The 14672-nt window shown below is 46.8% G+C and overlaps 1 protein-coding gene across 3 annotated transcripts in view; it reads left to right on the top strand.

The window, feature by feature from the left end:
• Nucleotides 1-14672, top strand: part of LOC111140918 (slit guidance ligand 3) — a 589722-nt gene that overhangs the window by 386855 nt on the left and 188195 nt on the right. For all 3 annotated transcript variants that reach the window (XM_022493181.1, XM_022493179.1, XM_022493180.1), the window contains exon 5: nt 11077-11148. In XM_022493181.1, coding sequence (XP_022348889.1) covers nt 11077-11148 — 72 coding nt within the window. The remainder of the gene's footprint in view (nt 1-11076; nt 11149-14672) is intronic.

Consider the following 14672-nt stretch of genomic DNA (forward strand, 5'->3'; position numbering starts at 1 on the left):
CTAGTCCCAGTGAGTGCCAGAATTCAGAAATGAGGAGAGGAGGAGGGGTTGTTCTTGGAGATGTGTCTTTGTCAGGCACACAGCCCTTTTCTGAACCGAATTCATTTTCCAAATTCTTGGTGTCCTCTCAGACCAGGTTTAAACCCTATTCCAAAAAGCCAAACCATTTGCTTAGCCTCCCTTCCCAGGTACCTGCTCATTCCCACTCTTCAGGGTAACTCACTAAACCCGTCTCAGTCAGAGACTTTATCGGTGGCTCCTTAAAATGCAAGCCTGTTCTAGTGGCATTAGTTCTTGAACCCTGCCCTGCATCAGCGAGGCGGAGATAGAAGGATAGGGACTCAGGGACAGAGCTCTCTATAATCTAAAGGGATAGACAGGACTTGGGAAAAAATGCCCGTAGCTTTGTATTCTTGACCATTCATGAACCAGGCAATGACATGAAATCATTTTCGCTTATTTTTAATCCACTCAACAAATATTTTTAAGCGGTGTGTCAGCGCTTGGGCTCAGCAAAAGTTTCTGACCATGTGAGACTAATAATTTAATGAAGGAGCCCGTGGAAATGACCATGTTTCCATACAAGCTTGACCTTCAGTCAGCACAAGGATTGGCAAGCATGCGATCTCTCTGGATTCAAACTCACTTCTACCTGTGGCTAAGTCCCTAAGCTGCCTTGAGCCTTTGGGTGAGGTCAGATTTAACAGTGCCTGGGGTTAAAGGACCACTTTTGGTGGATGGTGTGGCATTTCGTTGGAGTTTTCTTTTTCAGAGGCGGTAGGGGTACAGGGAAAAGAGATTAAGTCAATCACAGATACGCTCTCCTTCCTGATGCCAACAGAAATGGGCCCAAGTGGTCACTGAAAATATGAATCTGCCAGAAAAACGTGTTAGAAGGTACACTTTCCAGCCCCCTTAATTTTTGCTAATTGTACAAGCGGAGCGTTGCCTATGGGATATTCTGCCTCAGAACCTAGGCTATCAGGCCACCGTCTGGGAGGCAAATGAAGGTGCCCAGGTCAGTGGTTAATCCTGAAGCAGCCCAAAGGCGCATACTTCATTTCAGAACGATTCCATAAATGCTCCCCCAACCCCTGCTGCCTCCACCCCCTGCTCATAAAGTTTCATCTCCTAATTGCAAAAGCTTTTTGGCATGGGAATGTCTTTGTGAAGAAGAGAGGACTCAATTTGGGCCATCTCTCTAAAGAAGACACGGGAACAAGGACGCTTCTCCAATTAATCAGCAAATGCTTGGCTCCAGCTTTCGGCCGGAGGATCGATTTACATAAAGCTATTCTCAAGATGAATTTGCCTCCCCCTCTGCTCCCCATCCACTCCCCTCGTCCAGCCAGCCTTAGACATGCTACTGGATTTCGGATTGACGGTGTCAGCTACGACAATCAAATTAGGGATGAAAGACTGAGAGGGTTGCCAAGGGAGAGGGACGGAGGGAAGGGAGGGGGGAGGAACAGTATGTCAGCCTGGAAGGAGGATGGATCGCACAGAAAAGAGCTCCCTTTCCCCAACTCCATTGAGCAGATGCACAGCTCCAAACAAAGGAAAAAAGGAAAACCCTGGTCCCCATCCCTTTGAACTAGGTGGCTTACCCCCCATCCGCCGCGCGCGCACACATACACGCACACTCACTCACTCACATCAAGATTGGGAAGTTAAACCAAAACATTCCATTGGGCTTAAAATTGGCAAAGGGCTATCTCAGGCATGTAATTCAGTCCTTAGGATCAGATGATTTTCAGCATCAGGTTTCTGCCCACGATGTAAGAACACCACAGTCTCAGTGCCACCCCCTAAAGGGTACGTGGCAGTGGACACACAAACTCCAGTCAGATGCGGGTAGTTAGAATCTTGGTGATGGGGACGTCTGGGTGGCTCGGTGGGTTAAGCCTCTGCCTTCAGCTCAGGTCATGATCTTGGGGTCCTGGGATCGAGCCCTGCATCAGGCTCTCTGCTCAGCGGGGAGCCTGCATCACCCTCCCCCGCCTGCCTCTCTGCCTACTTGTGATCTCTCTCTCTCTCTCTCTGTCAAATGAATAAATAAAATATTTTTAAAAAGAAAAAAAAAAAAGAATCCTGGTGATGTTTCTTAGCCACTTAGTGAAGCAGGGAATTCTGGACTAGAACAGAAGGCACAATTAGACTGATAACAAGCTCTCCCCAATCCTATCTGATATAACTACCTTGTCGCTAAATTGTGATAATTCTAGGAATTAGGGAGCTGTTGAGAAGCTCAGCTTCTGTACCATTTGCTGGAGATGATCAGTCAATTATAATGCTGTTTCCTGAACGCAAAGAGCTTTAGTTGGCGTTGCATATGATAATTCGATGAGGAAAGCTTCTGTTTGGACTGCAAGCATTGGTTAACCCTGCCAGCCCTGGAAAGTTCATTCAGAAAGACGCAAATTAAATCCTTTGGCTGGAAGGAGGTTCTCTTTGCGGAGGAGGAATGGCTGAATGACTGGGATATTTCAAGCCCTTAAGTCCAAAGGTTTCTATCTTGAATGGCTCCCTTCCATATTTCCTATTGTTTACCCATCCACCCTGCCCCCAGCCTCTGAGGAGTCCCGCACTGGACTCCTTTAGATTCGTTCCAATAGCTAATACTCTTTTCCTCTCTTGACGATGAGTGGGTGCAAAACTCCAGCATCGAGCGCCTAACCTTATTCTAGAAGTGCTCTGTTCAGTATGACAGGTGCTAGCCGTGTGTGGTTACTGAGCACTTGAACTGTGGCTCGTCTGACTTAGATGGATGTAAAATACACACCAGATTCTGAAGACTTGGTGTAGAAAAAAAATATAAAGTGTCTCAATATATTTTCATATTGATTACATGTTAAAATATTTTGGATATATTGGGTTAAGTAAAATGAAAATGAAAAAGATTCAACTGTTTCTTTTTATTATTTTTAATACAGCTAATGGAACAAATTAAATTGCTCGAGTGTCTTATGCTATATTTCCATGGGACAATCTTGTCCTAAAATTAGCAGATCGCCTCCGGAGGGGTGTCGGCCTCTGTACCCTTGAGCCTTGGGCTGTGGTGTCCTGGCACCAGCATGGAGGATTATTTGTTTTAAACTGGGGGGAATTCAGTGGGTTGGGCCCTGTGTCCTCCCTATTTGTGGGTCCATGGTCAGCCTGATTTGCTCATTTTCTTGAACCTGTGTGATCCTAATGCAATTGAATTTGTGATTTCTAAAACATCTGCTCCTAAGGAACCAGAGGGTGTGTATGTTAGTAACTAATCATAGAGCAAATCGATAACCCTAACCTTACTTGCAGCCTTTAGTCTCTCCGCCTGGGGGATCTCCTTAACTCCGGGTGCTCAGACACCAGGTCTCTACCTGCTCTAGAACAGTCACCGCTCGGGATCTGCCTCAGAGTCCAGCTGCTCCTGACCTGTCCTCCAGTGTTTCTCCCCTCAGCTCCAGGCCTCCTAGAAACCTGGGAGAACAATTGTCTGTGAGGCCCGACCCGGAACGCTCTACTCCCAGTCGCCTGTGTCTTCCCTGCTGGTTTAGGACAGTCCTGGGGCAAAGGGCTTGGTTCCCTCCTGGTGATTCGCTGGGGTCCCAGGGAGGGGTGTAACCATCTATGGACTCTTAGCCCTTCTAGGTCAGCCTCCAAACGGGGCCCCTGAGTGGCTTCATCAGGTATGAATTAGATATTGTCACTCTGTCCCCCTTCAGCCTTCTGTGACACTATCCCATAAGCATTTTGTCCAACACCAGCAGGCTCACTCACACCTGGGACACAGGAGGCCTTTGCATCTTGGACCCAAAATTTACCCTAGACACTCAAGGTAGTAGGATACTGTAATTGTGAGCTTCATGCTAATAAAACAAAGATAGTAATTTGCATTTATATCCTGCATTAGAGTATAGAAAGTACTTGATTTTTCATTACTCTCGATGCTTATCCTGATTTCGCAGAAGCACAAGTTGAGGCTCAGAATTGAATTGATGTTCTTAACAGACACACAGCCCATTAAGTATCATCGGGTGTGAACTCAGCACAAATCATCCTACCTCTGCTCTCAAACTTGTCCAAAGTTGATGCTCCAGAGCCCATCCCCAGGGTTTCTGACTCAGTACGTCCGGGATGGGTCCCAGAAATCTGCATTATTTTTTTTTTTTTATTCTGGAAAATTTCACACATATGTAAACGTCAAGCACAAATTATAAATGAACCTCCTTTGCACCTAGCACTTGGCTCCAGAAAGTACTCATTCACGGCCAGTCTTACTCCTTCTCCACTTCCACCCACTCCCCGCTTCTTCCACATTATTTTGAAGCAAAACCCAGACATCATCATTTAATCGTTAATTGCTTCAGTATGTGTCTCTCAAAGATAAAGACCTAAATGGAGGGAAACATAGCCCACAATACCATTATCCTATCTAAATTATTTTAGAAACCAGGGATTTGTATTGTTTTAAAGCATCATCGGTAAATTCTGGTGAGGTAGCCCATGAGCCCCGCTGTGAGAACAGCTGCCCATGCCATCCCGTGACGACTCCTAATATCTTCAGACAGTCCTTATTTCTATCAGACTGTCCACTTTGAAAGACAGAACCAAAGTACTTGATGAAACAGGACTGCAAGCCCCAGTGATTCAGATTGGCATCTTTCCCTCCCCCGCCCCCCCCAAAAAACTAAAAAGATGTCGAGCCTCGAGTAAAACAAAGCTGTGAATTCTTTTCCTTGCTGGTTAGGAACAGTCTGCAATGGGATTTTAGGTACAGGGTTTTTTCTGGTTGAAAAGGAAAAAAAAAAAAAAACAGTAAAACTGCAACTCTTACATTTGGGGACATCTAGATATTTACTTTCCATTTAAATGTGGGAAGAGTTCTGTTTGTTTGCATCGGAGGGTCAAAGAGAATGCAAGCTCCAGGAGGACAGGAACTCGGTTCTGTTCGCTTCTGTGTCTCAACACGTGACACAGCATAGCACATAGTAGGTGCTAAATCTATGTTTTGCTGCATGAAGTAAGAATCTGAGCTGACACTTAATCTGCCAATATTAAACATCTGAATGGTGTGGCTGGGACTTTGCTAATGGGCTTGTCAGGGGAAGCAGAATGAAAGGAGCTTTTCCTCATCTCTTTCATTCAGTAACTTTAGCATCAAGAAAGCAAGCCTGTAAACTAATGCAGTGAAATATTCAGAAGCCAACTGGAGCGGTGGAAAGCTTTTTTTTTTTTTTTTTTTTTTTTTTGGTTTTGTTTTGTTTTGTTGATCATGTTTTGGGTTTTGGTTTTTTGTCCCCCATGGATACTTTGATTCTCTGGGTCCCTGACGTACATGGCAGTTCTTTCAGGGAATGATTCAGTTATCCCATTATAATCTCCCTCAGACAAAGGATGCCATTGACTAGGCACCCAGCTGGAGGCACCAGGGCTTCTAAGCTGGGACATATGCTGGGGGCTCACTTGGTTTTGACAGTGACCCAACTGCAAACATATAATCTTGCTTATTAAGATAAATTGCCTGCAGAAGAGATTTTCCTTTTAAGATAAATCCTCCCCAAAGTCCACATTGTAAAAATCCCCAGGGAATAATTTTTCCTGCATGTCTGTCCCTCCCAGTGTATAAAATAAGGGAAGCAAGACCATCTTTCTCTTGGGCTCCTTGAGCGGAGTGATAATGTCAGAGTTCCTATATTATTAGGAGTTGGGGCTAAGGGGAGCAGGGTTCAGCTTTGTATGAGATGGCAGCAGGGAGAGTATAAGAATTTTTGGATTCATGGATCATCCATCAGAGAATTTGTAGCTCCCTAAATGACTTTTGATTGATGGGGCAGGTTTCCTCCTATTAGGCAGTGACCAAGAAAGTAATTTTAATACATACTCAGGCCAAAGAGAATCAGAGTGGTCATCCACAGCCCTGATCTCAAATCCAATAATGGTTCCAAATAGAAGTGCTTTTAATTTTTTAAGATTTTATTTATTTATCTGACAGAGCATGCCCACATACAGGAGAGGGAGCAGACTTCCTGCTGAGCAGAGAGCCTGATATAGGGCTCGATCCCAGGACCCCGAGATCATGACCTGAGTCAAAGGCAGCTGCTTCACTGAATGAGCCACCCAGGTGCCCCTAGAAATGATTTTAGATCATCCTATCTTTTAGTCTGGCTAATCAAGAGTTGATGGGATTTTTTTTTAAAGTTACTAAAAAGGTACCTGATTGGTCTCAGCACAAGGAGTCTGGGGAGGTAGACAAAGGAAGGTATCAGACTGGGTTTTTCCAATTTCGTTTGGTCACTACCCCCCACCCCGTGACCTCTTGATCCTTGAATAGGTCGTCTTTCATGAATAATTTTTTTTTAATCTTCTGAGAACTTCTCAATCAGGAGAATTATCCTTGCAGAATTATCCTTTGTACGAATGCTTTGGGTTGGATCCTTTGGGTCTTTTTACTGACACTGGTACCCATCTCCTGCTTCTTCAGATTTTGAGGATAAAGATCAGGACCAGGAACCTCTTCAGCAATGTGTCCTTGAGTTGTTATGGTCACCTTGTTCAGCCTTATAGAGAACAGGCAGAGCCGGGCAGTTTGTGTTATTCTGGGTGGTCTCTAACCAGGGGCTGTCTGGTGCAGAGCTCTAAAGGCCCAGATCCCTTGGTTAGAAACAGGAGCTCCCAGGGTATGGGGCTAAGGCTAGGACTTTTCCTCACTGACCTTTATTTCCCTTCTTGATCCTGCTTCCTGCAGCCATTCTCGTGTCTCCCAGGAGCACTTTGTGAATCCATCACTTGGCTACTTGTCAGCTGCTTTAAGAGCCCAATCTGAGACAGACCTTTTCCCCTGAATTAAGCTCTCCTCTCCCATTCAAAAGACTCTAGAATAAAATACGGATACTCCTATCTCGATGATAGAGGAGGGAAACTTTGATCCCTCCCCCAGATTTTATGGAAAGAATATTAGCAACGTTTATGTGTTCCATTCTTTGCACAGTTGTAGACATGGGTCCTGAAGAGGGTCATAAGGGATGTTTTCAGCAATGTAAAATGCAGGACTAAATGGGCGGAAAATCCAAGAAATAAATACAGCCATCTGGTGAATGCCTACAGGGTTCCAGGTGCTACGCGAGACACACACATATCAACTCCTTTCATCCCCATGGTGAACCAAGGAGGTCAGTACAGCCCCTGATGTAAAGATGGGGAAACTGCACCATTTCAGTAGTTTGCAATGATCATCCAGCTAACTGGCTCGCCTCACCTCAGAAACAAGAATGCCCCGAGGTTGGGGGAGCTTCCAAGCCCCATCCTGTACCTTTGGAATAATTGAAGATTGACATCTAGGAGCAAATTCCACCCTCCACTACCTGCCATTTAACACGGGACTTCCTGGGAGCATGGACGTGACTGAGACCAGCGCATTGTCCCCACCACAGCAAAGAGGACACTGTCTTCCTGCTTCTTGCCTTGCCGTCTTCCCTGGAAAACACGGGGTGGGCGGAGGTGGGGGTGAAGGTGGGGGCTGTCATTCAGTGTTGCTCGGAGAACAAAGCACGCCTGACATTGCAGGGAGAGGCCCGGGAAGCATTTCAAAGCTCCACTGGAACTAGACAGCCTTTCAATCCATTTATCAAAGTGTCTGCAGTTCCCGTTTCAAGGTAGATGAAGCAATAATAAATTTGTGAAGAAAGTTAATCTGTGTCCAAAGCATTTTAGTAAATTAAAAGGAGGGGGGGGGGCGCTGGCTGGAAGGGGGATATATTGGTTCTTGCCAACTCCTATTTGACTTACTGTCTCCTTAATAAGTCCTCTTTGGTCTTGTGTTTTTGGATGGAATAATCCGTCGGTTAATCATTTTCCGGAAGCAGGAAAATGCACTTTAGCTAATGCAGTCCTCCTTTCTTTCAGAGTCCTAATTTTTTAAAAAGACATCCCAACCTGTAGCCCGACTTCCCAACCAAGAAAGCGTTTCCCAACAGCTGTCTTCCTTTACTTCCCCCAGAAAATCTCAGCACGCCCCTTACCCTCTCGCCGTGCTCCAGCCTCGTACCTTTCATCTAATGTTTAAAAAAATAAATAAATAAAGTTATTTTTCCCTGGTTCCTTCTAAGCATTTTCCCTCAGGAGGGGCAAGGCACGAAACTCCCGCCAAGCAATTGGCCGGAACTAGGCTCTGGGGCACTATGGATAGATTTTGTTATTTTTATTTAAATGTCTGCTGAAAATGGTGCCTCTTGTCTCTCTCAAGGGTAGCGCTTAGCACTGGCTCCACGCTCTGGCATCACACGGAGATAAACATGCTATTAGGAGCCTTCACAAAGGCCTCGAGATAATTGTGAAGGGACCGTTACCAAAAACGAAGCACCCAGCCCTGAGCCCTCCTCCACGCCCCATGAGTAACACCATTAAAGCTGTCAGTTGGTCAGCCTACTGGAGGTATTGATGAAATCAATATACAATCCTGCAGATGGATGGCGGTGGTATTGTTAGCTGGAGAAGAGAGAGGCTCAATGGAAAATAAAATTAATAAAATTTACAAGCAGATTGTCATGGGGAACAGATAAATTCCGTATGACCCACCGTTTTGCTCAGTTGGCAGCAGGCAGAAAGCCGTGGCAGGGAGGTGGAAGGAAAGCTGTGCTTTCAACTGGGGCCCTTAAACTAGGAGCAAGACTGGGTCAACTTCCAGCAACGAAATAGGGCTGAGAAGCCCGAGTGGCTGCCCCGGGCGATTGTAGGATTTCGCCCGTGTGATTGCTTTTGTGGGACGTTTCCCAGCAGCTAGGCTGGATCTCTCGCGAAAATGCTACTCTCCTCTCATCATCCTGCTGTATTATAGGTCAGAACCATCAAGAGATGGTTATTTCTTCAGTGTGTTTGGGGCATAGTAAACTCCAAGGGTCAGTGAACTACTGAAGCACATGTCCTTTCTCCTGGCTCCCAGGCATGGTTATTGCTGACTCGTCCAAACCTCTCTCCTGTTTGCTCCCATGCCCCGGATTCTGATCATCAGGCGCTGGCCAGAGGTGTGGCCCGACCCGTTTCCCAGAACAGCCAAAGGTAGCAGCCCAGCCTGGGAGGGGAGTGGGCAGGGGCTCGCTGTCCTGGAGACCAGCCTTTACTTGGCAGAGAAGACTAGGCCCATTGTGGTTGCTGGAGCCTTGGGTACAGCCCAGATGCCTGGTGGAAACTGCATTAGTCAGATGACAGGACCTGTGCCCTCTTCTCCTGGAGTCTGATGGAGAGCAGAGGAGTGACCTTGGTGACCCTGCCTGACCTCTGCTGTCTCCGTGGGCTTTGTTCAGTGCCCTGACTGCAGGCTGGAGCCCTGCTCATTGAATCAGGCCCAGCCAGGGGAGCCTGCAGACAGAGGAAACTGGATTTGAGATGGGGAACACCGTGTTATTCAGCCCCCAAAGCCACCGGTAGTCATAGCTACACCCTACCCCAACTCCGAGCCTTGCCTTGGGGCTTAACCGTGGCCCCAGACAATCCCCAAGTGTCCAAGGTTCCAGCCAGCTGCTCGGAGTGTGGTAACTCCTCTCTACAGGGGAAAGCAGAAAGGAACGCCTCTCTCCTGCTTTCTGTTTTTCCTCCTGCTCCTTCACACGAGGTTAATTTAGACAGCCCAGGTTTTTGTGGAGGATGGTTGGCTGACCTCTCTTTCCAAATATATTAGGAGTTCCTCTTTAGCTGTTGATTAGGTTCCTGTGGAAAATCAGGGTGGGAGGGTATCCATTAGTACAATCTGCCTCTGGGACAACTTGACAGTTAAAGATGTTGACCCTGCGACCCAGTATGTTCTCCTTACAGGACTTCCTACCAAGGAAGGAGGTCAACAATTGCCCCGGAAAGGTGTGGGGAGGAAACCTCATCCTCACGTTCCCTTAAATGACAAATCCCTTCCCCCGACCCCGCAGTGCGGGATCCTACAACCCTGTATACAATTGGATGATACACAGTGATTAAAAATGTTGGCATACGTGGACTGTTAATGACATGAACAGATGTTCTCAGTATAATAAGTGAAAAAAGTTTATTACTGACTATATACTGTGAGATCACATTGGTAAAATTTATATATATTGCTCCTAATTTGTAACTCTGGTTATGGTCTGGGTAGGTGATTTTTTTACCTTTGTATCTAATGGTTTTTGTGTTATTTTCACAATAATTGAGATATATATCTATATCTATAGATTTATATGCATATGATTGATGTGTGTGTGTGTATTTGTGTATAGACATACGCTGGTATGATTGATTACTGAGATTCCAAGCAAGCTTGAGGTATGAATGAAAACAAGTGCATGTGTTTGGTTTGAGTGGGGATTTGGGGGGAAGGAAACAGAAAACTAACCACATGGGTCTTAGGAGAGGAAACTGAGGTTTGGGGGATTGTTAACGAGGACCCTGGCACGAGACCTGGGTTTGAGCCAGCTTCAACACCTGTCACTTTGTCCCTTACCTTTCCTCCTCGAAACAACACATTAGCACTGCTTAATGCTAGAGGAGGTGCCCATGGGACCCTCCATTTTGGGCAAGGTTTGTAGACATGCAAATTGAAGTCATCATGCCTGTCACTAAGCCCAGGAGGCCCCCAGGGGGTGTCTGGGGTAAACAGAGATGGTGACCCCCTTCGGAAAATCAGGATGGCTAGGCCCCTTTCCAATTCCAGATGACAAAGGCAGAGAGTCCCTGAGAGTGGGAGACTGAGTACTGTTGACCCTGCAGTGGGGGAGGGACGGCAAGAGAGGAGGGGGGCAAGGGGTCTCTCTGGGAGGTGGCAAAACAGAGAATTGGGTGCGGTATGCGCAACAAACAACCCAGCGTCTTGGCTCATGGCCTGGAGGTGCGAGACCACCCACAGAGCCCGCCCTGGAGGCAAGCTGCTCCCGCCTGGTAACCATTCCAGCAAAGGCTATCACGGCAGGAACAATGTGGAGGCTGTAGCAGCCTGGGGCCTGAGACTGAACAGTCTCTCCACCACTCCTGACCGCAGAGGCAGCCAGCTGAGGGGTTTTGTTGTCCTAATGAGATGCAGATAACGCCGGGCCTGGGTCCTTAATGCGGTGTGCCTCTTCTCTTCCTGTTTAGAGATCTGAGCGAAAACCAGATCCTGGGGATCCCGAGGAAGGCGTTCCGTGGCATCGCCAACGTGAAGAACTTGTAAGTGTTTTTTGTTTTTTTTTTTTGTTCCTCTGCAGATGTGGCTTTCTGGCCAGAATAGGGGTGAGGGATGGGACAGGAAGGTGGTCTCACCATGCTGTGTGGTATCTCAGTGCAGGCGCCTCTGGGACAGAGGGAGGGATGTGCTTGAGTGGCTTCCAGGGAACACACGTCGGATGCCTTGACAGCTCCACGGAGTCCTGTTGCGCTCTGGTTTTTCGGCCCCAAGTGTGAGCACTGGAGTCCCAGACCTGGGTCAGAGCCGGGCCCCATAGTAGCTCTGTGGCCTGGGGTTTGACTCAGCTATTCCCAGGGTCGTTATTTTCTATAAAATGGGGATGACAGACTGGTGGGGGTGTTGACACAAATGAGGAAGTGTGCTTCATATGTGGTAAGTGTTCAATAAACAGGAGCCTTGACGATGGCGGTGATGATCGTGATGGCGAAGGTGTCACTGTTACTAATAAGATCTTGTGAGAGGGCCTGCCCACTGGTGTCCCAAGATTGTGGGGGAACACAGCCACGTCCACTCACTGTACTAGCTGGTTGGTTTTGAGGGTGTGTTTAGTTTTAATTTGAAGTGATTATCGATTCACAGGAAGTTTCAAAAATAGTACATAGGTCTATGTGCCCTTTGACCCCAGTTTCCTCCCAGTGGTAACATCTTACATAAGAAATACAGTATGAAAACCAGGAAACTGCCATGGGTACAACCCACAGATGTTATTCTTCAGATCTCAGATAATTACACACCCTCATTTGTGTGAGTGCCTGCCCGTGTGATTCTGTGTAATTCTACCCCATGCAGATGCCTGTGTCCATTGATGCGATCCATGCGGAACTCGTCCATCACTACGGTTCTTAACTTGCCAAATAACCTTTGTCATTGTTAACCTGGCCTCTACTATTTCCTGTTTAGCAGTGACTCCTGGGCCCTTACTTTCACAAGGACTGTGCCTTCCAAATCCTCTTCCCTGCCACCATGTCGGTGTGTTCAGAGCGTGTGTTGGGAGAGGGGCACAGAAGGGAGTCTGGTTTGCCTAGGCAGGCCTTTCTGTCCACTGGTCTCTACGGGCTCACGCTCAACTTGAGAAGTCTTGAAGGAAGTTTCTTTAAAGCTACTTTAGCTATCGGTTTTCCTTATAAGGACTGCAGGGATATTAGTGTCCTGGGAAGCCGATGATGGCTTCCAGATACAGGCTGTCTGCTTCCCCTGTTGCGGAGAACTTGGCGGGAAGCTTTAGCTGTTTAACATGCAAAGCACACAAGAGGGCAGAGGCTTCTCCAGGTGAAGGGAGCCTAGGGCAGAGAGGACTTTGCAAGGGGATCCCACACAGGAAGCTGCCCTCCGCTTCGTCTGGGGGTGTCTGCTCAGAAGGAGGAGAGGGCAGGCTGGAGCAGGCAAAGCCCTGGAGAATGTGACTGAAGACTGCATATAAACCAAAACTCAGAGACTGTGTGAATTAGCATCTCAGAAAGGCAAGGCAGGAGGGAAACATAGAGATCCTCTAAAACCCCACCGGTCAACAGTGAGAAAATTGAGGACTAGAGCAGGGCAGTGACTAACTCAAGGTCAACCAGCTTCTTAAGCTGGCTGATCCCCAGACTAACATTTTACATATGCAAAGTGGTTTGTCTGTCCTGTCTCCTGGCTCTAATTTTAAATGGGCCAGTTAACGCCTACGAAGGCAACAGCGAGAATAAAACCATGCAGGGATGTATAAGCAGGGCTGTGGAGTCACCAGCTGCAGTTTGGGTTCTTAAGAAAGTGACTAAATCTCACAGTGGGCCACGGTAGCTGCTGAATTGGGGGGCTTGTTGTTTTCCTGTAATATCTTTAACCTCACAAAGGCCTCAGAGACTCCAAGATTCAAGATTCTGCAAACACAGACTCCTGAGTCACTCAGGGTTCAAGTGTCAGGCCTTCCTTCTCCAGGCCTTGCAAATAGGTCTGACTCAAAGGCCTGAATTTAGGGAGGATTTTCTCTTTTGTTTTTTTATAGCCAATGTCAGTATGTGGTCCTGGGGTGAGAGGAGAGATAAGTAAACACACTGCTGAAGGCATGAATCAGCCGGCAGAACTGAAGGGGGTTGATTACTTTACACGTGGAATCAGTTCCTTCAGCATGCATTTGTAGGACAGAACCTGGGAGGCCCAGAAGTATTACATCCTCGGGTGGCTTACGGTAAAACCCGGGACAAGAAACACATGTGTACCAGACAATGTTTAGTGCTTTAACAATCCAGGCGAAAATTGGCAAATAAGTAGCTATTAGAGCTCAGAGAAGAAAGATGGCTTTAGGGAGCACAGCCTAAAGGTTAGAAACATGGCTTTGGCCACCTGGTAGATCTAGGTCTGATTTTCAGCTGTTGTGCACACGGAGTCTGTGACCTTAGGCACATTACTGGACCCTTCTGAGCCTAGAGTTCCTCCACTATAAGACAAGGATAAGAATTGTACTTAACCTCCTGGGCTTTTTGTGAAGGTTAATGAAATAATGAGTATGGAGAACTTAGTACTATCCTTGATACATGGAAGAGATTTAGAAAGTTCTAGCTATTGTTACTGATGTATTCCTTGGTCGTTGTTTTAATTGTAAAGACTTTACCCTGGTCTGAGTGACAGTTGGAATTCACAAAGTAAATGAGGCAATAGCGTGTGCAAATATAGAAGCAAGCCTGTATAAGGTATGTTTCAAGGGACACAAGCAGAGCCATCTCGTGGGGGGTGGGGATTTATGAGGCAGAACAACAGATGATAAGGTTAGGAAGAGAGGTGGAGGCCAGGAGGCAGCGAGACTGGCCTGCAGGGTGTATGGACTTTAGATGTAGGTAACTGAGAATGTAGATGGCTTCCAACCTGGGAAAAATCATGATGAAATCATTTATTGTGAAAGAGGAGCCTAGGACAGGAGGAGGAGAAAAAGGAAAGGCGGGAACAGGAGATTATGCTGAGTCCTGGGTAAGGGGTCAGGACTAACGCTTGGGAAAGAGAGCAATCAGAAGCGAAGGAGGATCCAAAGATGCCAGTAGAGGCCAAGTCAACAGAAATTGGCAATTAATGAGTTACAAGTGGCCGGGGGGGTAAAGGGGGGAGTGTGTGGAAAATGACAACTTTCCAAGCTCAGATGATACAAAGAATGATGGTCAGTTTCCATAGTCTTTCATCTATGCAACCATCAAAATGGTTTTTGAACCTACTAAATGCCAGGTCTGAAGGAAGTGAGATCTGCAGATCTGTGAGCTTTGCCTTCTTGGAGCTTCCACTCTGTGAAGACTGAAAGGTCCAGAGAAGCGCCAGACTTAAAGATCCTAAGTTGGGTGTGAAAGGATGTCAGGTCTTCCATGGGCAGTGTGAATGGAGCATCTTCTGTGTCTTCGGAAATTGGGGAGCCTGACATCCCATCCTCTTGTTCCTGCTGGGTAAATGACTTTGGTCTCTGGTCCACAGCTATGTCTATGAATCTCAGCTTCCATGGTTTTCATAAGAGGGAGGTAGAGGAAATAGGCTTAGAGCCTTCAGA

Source organism: Enhydra lutris, unplaced genomic scaffold (assembly GCF_002288905.1).
Source record: "Enhydra lutris kenyoni isolate GAN:26980312 unplaced genomic scaffold, ASM228890v2 scaffoldscaffold5, whole genome shotgun sequence".
Classification (NCBI taxonomy): Eukaryota; Metazoa; Chordata; class Mammalia; order Carnivora; family Mustelidae; genus Enhydra; species Enhydra lutris.